Below are 12603 nucleotides of genomic sequence, written 5' to 3'. Positions count from 1 at the left end.
GATGGAGACATATTTTTAATTAAAGCTTTTGAATAGATAATAGGTTCACATAGTTCAGGTATCAAGAAATATAAAGAGATAGGCAATAAAAAATATTTCTCATCTTTGAGCCCATCTGCTGCATCTTAACTTCCCTAGCAGCTGATCAGTTATTAGCTTCTTATTTATCCTTCTGGATCATTTTTATACTGTTAGAGTTGTGTGTGCCACCCCCCCCCCTCTTTTGTAGGCATTGGTTGTATACTCTGCATATTTTCTTGCCCCTTGATTTTTCTTGTTTTTAAAATTTCCTATACCTTGGAAATCATTTCGTAAGGTCTGCCTCCCCTCCCCCTGGCCACCCCCTTCCCAGCACCCCCACCCCCACCAGTCTCATTCTCACTTCTAAAAATATTCCTTAATGAGAATTACGGAAAGAACCAAGTATAGGATGCTTCTGACAAGTAATTTTAGAAGGTATTGAGAAAGCATTTCCTTGCTGATTGGACTCAGTAATCTTGTCCCTGTCACTGTTAACCACCGACCTCACCTAAAAGTGTTATGTTTGAGAAATAATTTGAGGTGGTTAAAAATAAAATCTATTGACTTCTTTAGATAATGTGGTCATTTGAGTCAGGGACTAGCTTGAAAGTTGCCTTTGCCAGCTTTTTTTTTTTTTCCCCCCACTTTATTTATTTATTTATTTATTTATTTATTTATTTATTTATTTTTAATTGGTGTTCAATTTACCAACATACAGAATAACCCCCAGTGCCCGTCACCCAATCACTCCCACCGCCCGCCCTCCTCCCCTTCTACCACCCCTAGTTCGTTTCCCAGAGTTAGCAGTCTTTACGTTATGTCTCCCTTTCTGATATTTCCCACACATTTCTTCTCCCTTCCCTTATATTCCCATTTCACTATTATTTATATTCCCCACATGAATGAGAACATATAATGTTTGTCCTTCTCCGACTGACTTACTTCACTCAGCATTTGCCAGCTTTTTGTTGTACAAATAGACTTTATGAACAGGATTGTAGAGGATTGCTTCAGATAATTGAAAAGACTAATGAGTGTCAGGACTAAAACACTAGAGCAGTGCTTTTCAAACTAGGCTTTGTGGGTATGTTCATGGAGTTATGGGAATTCTAGGATTATAAAGTTTTTGTGCTCTTATTTTGATAATTAAAATCATTGTAAACATCTGCTGGCCCATTTGCATTATTATAACAAAATACTGTTGCCGTGACAACCAATATTTACATTTAATACTGTGCTTAATGGTTTTGACTTTCAAAATAGTATTTTTCAAATTGGGATCCATGGGCATACTCTCAGGGGTCCTTGAGAATTGCATTTTTCTTGAAAATATTCCTCAAGTTTGAGAAACACTGTTTTAGAGGAATTGTGTATGTATAAATAATTGATATATTAAATAGCAGCCAACGTCATCTGATTATTAATTGATCCTTACTATGCTCCTGTAAGCCTGTTGCAGTGAGTGAGCTCCTGTTAGCTTTCTGATGATGTATGCATTTGTCTGAAATTTATTTTTACAAGTACTTTTCCACTAACTTGAACTCACTTAATTCTTTCCAAGTTAAACTAAATTAGTGAGCTTCTGATGTGTTTCTCATATAATAAATATAGTTAACTTTAACTTTTTTTCAATTTAGGAATTGATTCTGAAGGTCATGCAGCTAACTTTGTAGAAACAGAACAAATTGTGCACTACAATGGAAGCAGGGCTTCATTCGTACAGGTGGGTGGATGTGTCTGTCCTGTTGTTGAGATTTCCCTCCTCTTCCCTGCTTTTTAAAGTAAGGCCATTGTCTACGATGTGGGAAAAGTCCCCTCAGAACAAAGCTACTCTGTTAACCTGGCTCTTACCTGCCCATATTTCCTGCCCTTGAATTAATTAAATCCCTTGGGAGAGGGGAGGGGAGGGGAGGAGGTCCAAGAGTGGTGGAGGTGCAGCCACCTATCCACTTCACCCTCTCCACTTCTTCAAGGCAGTGGTGACGGGACAGAAGCCAGCTTGTGATGGCTTTACCTGCCCTGCCCTTCTTTGTGGGACAGTGTGTCTCTTGTTGCCTCCTTTCAAAGTTGTGGATTACTTGCTGCTCCAGAGCAGTAGTGGCTCAGCATATTTATAAATTTTTTAACATACTCATTTGAGAATGAATAAAGCAGTTTTCTAGTTTCATCATAATACCACATTACATAATAGACATAACTTACCAAGTTTTACTTGTAGATAAGTTGATTTATTTTGGAGTTTAGGGGAAACACAGAACCATTTACTACCCAAGTAGTAAACATGTATATAAAATCAGGAGGAAAAAGTCCTTTCCAAATGTATTCCCATAAAATATGAACTTTTGGAGTAGGTACACCCAGATACCTTTCATAGAGATAGTAGGTTGTATTTTTTCTTTGTAGTCAGTGATACACACCCACAACCATACCTAACAGTAAGCAAGCTGAGAAAAACAAGTTTATGTGTATGTTTCTTTTTATATTTCTCTTTTCTTTTAGACTCGAGGGTCAATACCAGTTTTCTGGTCTCAAAGACCAAACCTCAAGTACAAACCGCAGCCACTGATCAACAAAGTAGCGAATCATGTGAGTATCTTCTGTGCTTTTTTCATTAGCTAAAAATAGCTTAATGGCATTATAGTTTGCACATTAAACATGTAGTTATTCCTCACAAGTCAGAATCCAGCATCTGCAGCCATTCTCCTTGGTCCTGGCACCTAGTGAACCTCTGACCCAAAGGCTGTAGAGATGCCATGTTGGAAATGCAGAAAGCTAGCGGTTGATCACACGTTTGGCAATTTCAGATTTTATTTTATTTTATTTTTTTTTTTAAAGATTTTATTTATTTATTCATGATAGTCACACAGAGAGAGACAGAGGCAGAGACACAGGCAGAGGGAGAAGCAGGCTCCACGCAGGGAGCCCGACGTGGGATTCGATCCTGGGTCTCCAGGATTGCGCCCTGGGCCAAAGGCAGGCGCCAAACCGCTGCGCCACCCAGGGATCCCGCAATTTCAGATTTTAGAGATCTCGTAGCTTTGCAGCTTCATACCATTTACAGTCTTTAGTGTATTCTCTTTGAGGTCATGTTCAGAATTAAAGTATGGTATTGTAGCTCAGAATAGAATGGCTTATAATGGTTGTTTACTATGTGGTATTCAGAACATCTAGAAGACCTGGTCCCAATCCTAGTGTCAGTCTCTTGAATATACAAACAGGATGTTTAAGGAGATACTTTAAAAGATTTTTAAAATACTCTTATAGTGTAATCTGGTAAAGTGTAAAAACTCTTTTCTCTTTCTAGATGGATGGTTTCCAAAGGCATTTTGATTCACAAGTAATTATTTATGGAAAACAAGTAATAATCAATCTGGTATGTTTCTTACATGTTTCTTGGGGGAACAAAACAAAAAACTAAGTTAAAAAAATATAACATTTACTATTTTAACTATTTTTAAAGTGGCATTATTAATGTATTTTACCATGTCGTGCAGCTGTCACCATTGACCATTTCCAGAACTTTTCATCATACCAAACAGAAACTCAGTGTCCACTAAACAATAACTTCCTATTATCCTTCTCAGCTCAGCCCCTGGTAACTATTCTACTTTCTTATCTATATAAATTTTCCTATTCTAGGTTCCCCCCCATAGGGGATCATATAATACTGATTCCTTTGGGTCTTGCTTATTTCACCAAGCTTAATGTTTTTAAGATCTATCCATATTACAGCATCAAAATTTCCTTTTTTTTTTTTTTCTTGAAGACTGAATAACATTCGATTGTAGATACCTTATTTTGTTTATCCATTTATCTGTTGATGGACATGGGGTTGTTTACACATTTTAGTTACTGTGAATAATGCTGCTCTGAACATTGGTGTTTGGGTATCCATTTGAGTCCCTGCTTTCAGTTCTTTTAGGGCTGTAATTAGAAGTTGAATTGCTGGATCATATGGTGATTCTAGGTTTAACTTTTTAAGGAACCACTTTACTGTTTTTCACAGTGGCTGCATTTTACATTCCCATCAGCAGTGCACCAGAGTTCTACTTTCTCCACATCCTCACCAGCGCTTGTTATTTTCAGGATTTGTTTTGTTTTGTTTTTTGATTATAGCCATCTTTATGGGGGTGGAGTGGTATGTCGTAGTTTTGATTTACTTTTTTTAAGATTTTAGTTACCCATTCATGAGAGACACAGAGAGAGAGGCAGAGACTAGGCAGAGGGAGAAGCAGGCTCCCTGCAGAGATCCCGATCAGGACTCGATCCCAGGACTCCAGGATCACGCCCTGAGCCAAAGGCTCAACTGCTGAAATTTTTTTTGTAGTTCAGTTTTTTGATTACCTTCTCATTTTCTTTTGTGTATATTCTACAGATATTTTCTTTTTGGTTGCCGTGAGGATTACCTGTAATATTGTAAAGTTTATAATATTTAATTTGAATTGATGCCAACCTAACTTCAGTTTGCATACAAAAACTTGACTCCTATAAAGCTTTGTCCCTCCCCTTTATGTTATTAATGTCACAAATTATATCTTTATACATTTTGTTCCCAGTAACATAGATTAATATTTATTCCTTTTTTAAAATTTAAATTCAATTTGCCAACCGACAGTATAATACCCAGTGCTCATCCTATCAAGTGCCCTCCTTAGTGCCTGTCACCCAGTGACCCCATCCCCCTACCCACCTCCCCTTCTGCAACTCTTTGTTTCCCAGAGTTAGGAGTCTCTCAGGGTTTGTCTTCCTTTCTGATTTTTCCCTACTCAGTTTCCCTCCTTTCCCTTATAGTCCCTTTCACTACTCCTTATGTTCTGCGTATGAGTGAAGCCATATGATGATTGTCTTTCTCCGATTGACTTGTTTTACTCAGCAGAATACCCTCCAGTTCCATCTACGTCGAAGCAAATCATGAGTATTCATCTCTTCTGATGGCTGAGTAATATCCCATTGTATATATATGTTCTTTATCCATTCATGTTCTTTATCCATTCATCTGTTGAAGGACATTGTGGCTCCTTCTGTAGTTTGGCTATTGTGGATATTGCTGCTATAAACATTGGGGTGCAGGTGTCCTGGTGTTTCACTGCATCAATATCTTTAGGGTAAATACCAGTAGTGCAATTGTGGGTCATAGGGTAGCTCTATTTTTAATTTCTTGAGGAACATCCATACCGTTTTCCAGAGTGGCTGTACCAGTTTGCAATTCCTGCCAACAGTACAAGAGGGTTCCCCTTTCTCCACATCCTCTCCAACATTTGTTGTTTCTGTCTTGTTAATTTTAGCCATTCTTACTTGTGTGAGGTGGTATCTCATTGTGGTTTTGATTTATATTTCCCTGAGGTTTATAGTTTCTTAGATGCATTTGACTTCTGAGTCCCATAGATTATAAAAAAAAAAATGGAGGTATAGATCAAGATTACAGGAATGCTGCCTTTTATATTAGCCTGTGTCTTGTATTTACCTTTATAGGAGATCTAAATATCTTCGTGTGGCTTTAGGTTGCTTTATAGCATTCTTTCATTTCAACCTGAAGGACCCCTGTTAGTTTTTCTTGTAGGGCAGGCCCAGTGATAATGAGCTCTCTCTGCTTTTGTTTATCCAAGAGTGTCTTAATTTCTTTCTCATTTTTGACAATTTTTCCAGATACAGAATTTTTGGTTTAGGCTTCTTTTCTTTCAGTACTTTACATATATCAGTCCATTGCTTTCTGGCCTCCAAGGCTTCTGAGGAGAAATTGGCCTATAATCCTGTTGAGAATACTTTGTATGTATTCCCTCTTGTTGCTTTCAAGATCCTCTCTTTGTCTTTTGGTAGTTTGATTATAATGTACTTGGCGTGGGTTTCTTTTATCATCCTTGGAATTGAGTGATCTTCTTGGATTTGAAGATTTATGTTTTTCATCAAATTTGGGAAGTTTGGGGCTATTTTTTTCTTTAAAATAGGTCTCCAGCTCCTTCTCTCTTTTCCTTCTGGGACACCTGGAATGAACGTATTGTCCCCTGGTTGTGTCCCAGATGTTCTCTGAGGTTCTGTTCACTTTTCCTCATTCATTTTTTCTTTCTGCTCCTCAGACTTGAGCAGCTTCTCATTTGTCTTGTCTCCAAGTGCTGATTCATTTTTCTTCCTGCACAGATGTGTTCTTGAACTCTTCTAGTGAATGTTTAATTTCTGTTTTGCATTTTCAACTCCAGACTTACTGTTTAGTTCCTTTGAATGATTTTTGTTTGTTTGCTGATGATTTTATTTGTTCATGTACCGTTTTCTTGGTTTCCTTTTGAACCTTGTGTTTTCCTCTAGCTCTGAGCATATTTAAGACACTTGTTTGAAACTTTTTTTCTCGTAAATCTTCTACAGGGATGTTTTTTGTCAGTTTATCCTTCTCCACTGAATAAGCCTTGTTTTCCAATCTTTTGTTTGTATTCCTTCATTTTTTTTTTTTTTAAGATTTTTTTTCTATTCATAAGAGACACAGAGAGGGAGGCAGAGACACAGGCAGAGGGAAAAGCAGGCTCCATGCAGGGATCCTGATGTGGGATTCGATCCTGGGACTCCAGGATCACACCCTGGCCCGGCCCGAAGGCAGGCACTAAACTGCTGAGCCACCCAGGGATCCCAGTATTTTTATTGTTGAAAATTGGGCATTCTGTGATTTAATGTGGTAGCTAGGGAAGTCAGATTCTCCTTTGCCAGGGTTTTGCAGTGTTTTTGTTTTGTTTCTATTGTTGAAGGCTGTAGTAATCTATTTGTTTTCAGACATTTCCAAACCATTTTTGAAAAGACTATCCCTTGTTGTGTATGCTGAGTGAGGCCTCTATTCTTTGAGCTCATGTTCAGCTAATGTTTTGAGAGAGATTTCTTTGAATGCCAGGAACTGAAACAGACAGAGGAAAAAAATGAAAAAGAAAGAATAGCCCTATCTTCCAGTCTCTGCAGACTGGTTCTATGCTGGAGCAGTTTTTCACTGGTTTAGCCGGGCTCGCTTGAGCAGAGGTGTCAGCCTGAGGGTGAGGGCTCTGGATATTCTCAGGGCTTTCTGATGTGCCTCTTGCCTGGGTTTGCATGTGGATTTCTAAAATCCTCCTTATACCTGACTGCTTTTGAATGTCCTAATTTCCCAAAGAGTATAACCCCAGCTTCTTCTGCAGGCTGTAGATGGTCTATTTTATGGTTTCCAAAGCCCTTGCTTTAGGTAGCTGTTGGTTTATCATCCTCTTGTAGCTGTATGAACAGTGTCCGCTTCTTCTCCTGCTTGTGTTCAGAGTTATGTAAGGCATAGACAAGCCCGTCTTTCAGGTTGGAACAAAACATCCATGATAACTTGCAGAAAAGGTCTGGGGCCCTCTATCCAGTTTGAGGAGGTAAACCGAGAGCCTGATTGCCGCTTCTTAAGACTGAAAGCATCTTAAGATGGGGTGGGGTAAGGGCAAGTAAAAATGTCAAAGAACTGTCTATAGTTTTGAAGATAGCTGCTTTTGGATCAGGCGTTTGTTTGGTTGCTTTAAACCTTTGTTTTCCTGAGCTCCTACAGAGTTGGCTCAGATAACTTCTATTGTTTTCAGTGTTTTGGGAGAGAACAAGAGCTTAGACCTTTCTGGTCCACCATTTTGCTGATGTCATTCTCTCCTTTTAAAAGAAATTAAAGCTGTGGTGTTTTTAATTTTTTACAGGTTAATCAGAAGGGCTCAGAGAAACCACTCGAACAGGCATTTGCAACAATGGTGTCTTCCTTGGCCAGTGGAATGATCAGGTACCTTCCTAGAGATCTTGCAGGTCTCTTCAGGTTAGATGTGCACCTGCATACCCAGCTGTCCCTCCTCATCCACGGGCATCCATTCCCAGACCCCCAGTGGATGCCTGCAGCCGCACCTGGTCCTGAAGCCCCATATAGGCTATGATTTTCCTTAGATACACATACCTGTGATAAAGCTTAGTGTCTAATACAGGCATAGCAGCAGATTAACGGATAATAGAATAATTACAATAGAATAATTAAACCAACATACTATAATAAAGGCTGCGTGAATGTGGTCTCTCTCAAAACATCTTGCTGTACTATAGTTGTGCGTCTTGCGATGATGTGAGGTCATAAATGCCTACGTGATGAAATAAGCTGAATCATGTAGGCAATGACTGACCTGATTTCATGTCAGGAGGAGGATCATCTACTTTCAGACCAAAGTTGACCGCGGGTAACTAAAGCCATGGGCGGTGAACCTGTGGATAAGGGGAGACTACTGTGTACACCAGTACATAGATCTCACCAGACATATGGTGTCACCCACTTTCCAAAAGTCCGCGTCACACTACTTCGTTCTTACAAAAGCCCTGTTGGTACCTGTTCTCGCTAACCCAGAAGAAATCCAAAGATGATTTTTAACTTTTACGAGAAAGTCATTACCACCCTGATGGAGGTCTTTCTTTCACAAGAGCAGAGAGGCCTGTGGCATGAGGCAGACTTTTGGAAAGCAGGGGTGGTCTTTGCTTTAGGCTACTTCAGATCATGAAAAGTTCCATAGGACACACTCTACTTTTGGATAGTAGGAGAAACCTGAGTTATAGTTCAGCTTTTTTGTTTGTTTGTTTTTCAATACTAGGTCAAAGCATAATTTTGGTGGCTTGAAATTTTTCTCTGGCATAATTTATATTGCAGAATAACTTCTTAACAGTCAGATTTTAATTTGAATTTTGTTGAAGTTTAGTCCCTGGTCAAAATCCCCTCCTTGAGGCTTTGTGTCGCATGGCCAATCGGTCATGAATTTCAGTTCCTTGTGATCATTTGATGTGATCTCTGTGGTCCTGGCCACCACCGGAGTTGAAGAAATTTCCGCTTGCATGGTGGCCTTGTGTGGAGCAGCAGCTTTGCTTCTGTAAGTCACCAGGCTGTAGTTGTAAACCCTGTGTGGCCTTGTCAAAAGAAGGGGAATCTTAAAACATCCAACAGTTGCCCTGTGGAAAGGTGTGAGGTAATGAGTCAGCCTATTTGGAGCATTCTGCAGCAGGAAACTGGGCAGGAGGTGAGGGTGTACTGTGGTAGGAAGTGGTCATAGGCACTGAGGGGGAACTTTCCAAAGAAATGGTGTGGGGTTATTTGGGGAGAAATTTTTTTAACTTATGAAAAATTTTAAACATCCACAAAAATAGAATGATATAATGAACCTTTGGGGAAGAATTTAAGTGTCTTTCATCCAACTCAGAACTCTAACAAATTCATCAGACTCTCTACCCCATGCACACTTCTGCCTCTCTCACAGCGGAACTTTCTTAAACACTCTTCGGAGGACCCAGAGGAGGGTTCCTACCCAAGATGTGCCTCAGAATCCTCAGAGGAACTTAGAATAGCTCTTAGACCTGAAAACTTAGAATCTCTGGGTTTGGAGTCCAGCATGCATACTCTTGAGTGAAGTTTGTTTGCTGGCTGCTGTGTATACCCCTTCATAAGGCCCTTTTTCTGCCCACAGGGTTTCCACAGATACAGTGGTCTCCAGAGTCATCTTGACTTTGTAGCAGCAGCCAACTTTGAGAACTTGCTGCATAGGTCAGAGTTTAGAGTTAGGCCCTAGGTGTTCTGGGGAGCTTGGAGGGCACCCCAGCTCTCACCTAAAGAGTGAAATACCCAGGGCTGTTGTCATTTTCCTTCTGTGAGCTCTAAAGACCATCAGACAGAGGAGCATATTAAAAAAGCATATTTGAATATTTTTTAATTTAGTAAATCCATGTTGTGGCCGAGGGAAAGAATCAGTCTGTTGATTAAAGTGAAATTAAACAGTAGACTTAATTGTCATGTTTCAGATATCTGTTGGACTGATTCATTTTTTAGTTGTTTAATTTAGTTGCTTTGAGTAAATTAAATAAATGAAGTTGGTAGATTGATGAAATGACTCGCAAGAGAGAAAGGTCATATCGTTGCACTTCTGAGGAATGGTGGGCCTCTGCAGCAATGGGAAGTTTTTCTTTTGGGAACTGGATGAGAAAATGAGCCGTACTAGGTAATGTATCACTGAGGGTTGCTTCCTAGAATTTGGAAAGCAGCAGAACTGCTTGACTCTTAGGGTCAGAAGTAAATAATATATTTAAAGTCATTCATTGTCAAAATATAGCTATGTGGTTTGTTCTTAGAAGACACGAGTGTGATTTTAGAAGGATGGACGCCAAGAATCCAAGTGCATGTAGATGCTGGTGATCTGCTTAAGTTCTTCAAGCCAGTCTGGGACTGTAACTTCTGGTGGGAGTACCCCAAAGTGACTGGCACTCTGCCACTCTTGTGGGAGTGGCCTCTCTGGAAATGCTTCCCCTGCTCCCGGTCTTCACTAAGTCTAGCCTTTCTGTTAGCTCTGTTTTTGTACTGATTTCTAAGGAGACCATTCTCTCCTCATTAGTGAGATAACCACTGAGGTGGTAGGAGCCCCTGGACCTGCTTAGAAGCCCATGCTCTATTGATGCTCCTTTGGTTTATTGGAGCCACAGGAGTTTTGAGAGGGCAGACACCTCATCTTGAATTTCACTCTGGATCGGAATTGAGGTCTTTCCAGTCCTACTTATGACTTGACTTGGTTCCTGACTCCCTTGACTTTCAGAAACTGGGTCATGGTTTTTTTTTTTCCTCACCTCTCAATCGGCAACATTTTCCAGCTCATGGTAGGACACCTTCACTGTCAGATGTGTTCTAACCTGCAGAATTGGGCCTATTAAATACCAGATAATTAAAAACAACCCATTACAGATTGACGGGAATGTATGTGAGACGTACAGATAGTGATTAAGACAGCGCATGTTTTGATTTGTTAAAGAAGGTGATGGGCAATAAGTAACCAGGGTGGGAGCCATGTTGCCTCTGTTCTTCTGACAAACCTCAGTACAAGTCTGACACTCGTCTAATCCCCTGCAAACTGATTTGAGTTCAACCATTTTGAACATTTTAATCGATTTGAAAAATAATAAAAGGGATCCTATTCTTTGTACACGGGGGCAGATAATATACAGTGGCTATTCATTTGGGTAAGGCTACTTTATGTTATATACCTGATTGCTGTACCTGAGCTCACTTCTGCTTTTTGCTGGGCTTCTCTAGTCTTCTTTGAAGGCCTCTAGAAGAACATGTGAAGATAGAAGGGTGTGTGTGTGTGTGTGTGTTGGTAAACCCAGAGTGAAGGAGAAGAAATTGGTACACTCAGAGGGAAATTAGCGTATGAACACAGTAGTAGAAGGAAAATGACTCATCTTTGGTCAGTTTCTGCATATCTTTTCTTTCGGTAGATATGTTGCCTTTGACTTCCATAAAGAATGTAAAAACATGAGATGGGATCGACTAAGTATCCTGTTGGATCAGGTAGCAGAAATACAAGATGAACTAAGGTAAGCTATATCACTCCCCCATAGAGGTCCAGGGAAGAGGGTTGTGTGTGTATGCGTCATAGCTGTTACGCCTTATCCAGCACACTTACACGAATGCAGGTCCCTGGGTTGATGGCACTTGTTTGTACCATTAATTTTACTTTTTTCATTAAAAAAATGAAACTTAGTGATTTAAAAATATTTTTAGATTCTTAAAAGCAACCCAACACCAGGTATTTTCACATTTTTGTGAATCAGCTGCCACTCATTTACAAAGCTTTACATAATTGAACTTAGTGTTAGAATTTTATATTCAGTTGTTTTCACTGAACGTTCTAGGATGGGTCTTTTGATATTTTGTCTTTGTAATGATGGTGTGACACGGCTTTCCTATACTCCACTGTGTCATAGTGCAGGCTCTGTTAAATGTTCTTTTTCATATTAGGCATCTGGCTTGTTTTCTTGTCCTACCACAAAAGATTGAGCAGCGGTGAATCACCCTGGGTATATATATTCTTACTTCTGTTAAATTATTTCCTAAAATAAATTCTTGAGAGTAGGATTAATGGTTCAAAGGGTCTGAATAACTTTATGGTACTTTCTGTGCGTGTTTACCCTGTTATTTACCATGTGGGCTCACAGGTTCACGGTCCCCTCTGCATAGGTCAGTCTTCAGTTGTTTTAAAGCCAGAAGAAGGAATCTATAAACCATTCTGTCAAGTTCTGCCTGTGTGTAATTCTAACCCTGGCAGCCCACAGGGATTAAACTAAAACTAACCCTTTTCGTTTTAGTTACATAGTAACATAGTAAAACTTTTCCCTCTAGGCATTTCTCAGTTTTTGAAAATATATTTATATACATATTAAGTAGCCAGCTATAGTAAGTTAAATCTCCTCATTTTTGATGAAGTTTTGTCGCGAGCAGCTAGTGAAGGGGGATTGATGAACATCATTATTCGGCTAGGGTGACACTAGACCTCGGATACTATCAGAGGCGGTGGCTCCTGGGTTTGCCCATTAATTGCTGCCACACAAGAGTGTGAGAAAGGATTGACACCAGGCTCTCTGAGTTCCTGCCTACTGGGTTCCATCGGGCAGTGGAGCTTTCCACCAGTGACCTGCACACAATTTCTCTGGACGTTTGTCCCAGGGGTTTGAGGGGGAATGGAAAGAATCTGGGCTTTGAGATATGACGCGTCTCATTTTGAAATTTGTTTGCTGCTTTTTTAAAAAATTTATTTTAAGTTA

General features: G+C 39.7%; 1 protein-coding gene across 1 annotated transcript in view; it reads left to right on the top strand.

Moving 5' to 3' along the window:
- SACM1L (SAC1 like phosphatidylinositide phosphatase) overlaps positions 1-12603 on the top strand; it is a 59387-nt gene that overhangs the window by 35056 nt on the left and 11728 nt on the right. Inside the window, exons 9-13 of the mRNA XM_025458249.3 lie at positions 1659-1744; positions 2521-2607; positions 3326-3394; positions 7692-7771; positions 11278-11376. Coding sequence (XP_025314034.1) covers positions 1659-1744; positions 2521-2607; positions 3326-3394; positions 7692-7771; positions 11278-11376 — 421 coding nt within the window. The remainder of the gene's footprint in view (positions 1-1658; positions 1745-2520; positions 2608-3325; positions 3395-7691; positions 7772-11277; positions 11377-12603) is intronic.

The sequence above is a fragment of the Canis lupus genome, chromosome 20 (genome assembly GCF_003254725.2).
Source record: "Canis lupus dingo isolate Sandy chromosome 20, ASM325472v2, whole genome shotgun sequence".
In the NCBI taxonomy this organism is placed as follows: Eukaryota; Metazoa; Chordata; class Mammalia; order Carnivora; family Canidae; genus Canis; species Canis lupus.
The sequence above is the reverse complement of the archived record's forward strand: the minus strand, read 5'-3'. Positions and strand labels throughout refer to the sequence as shown.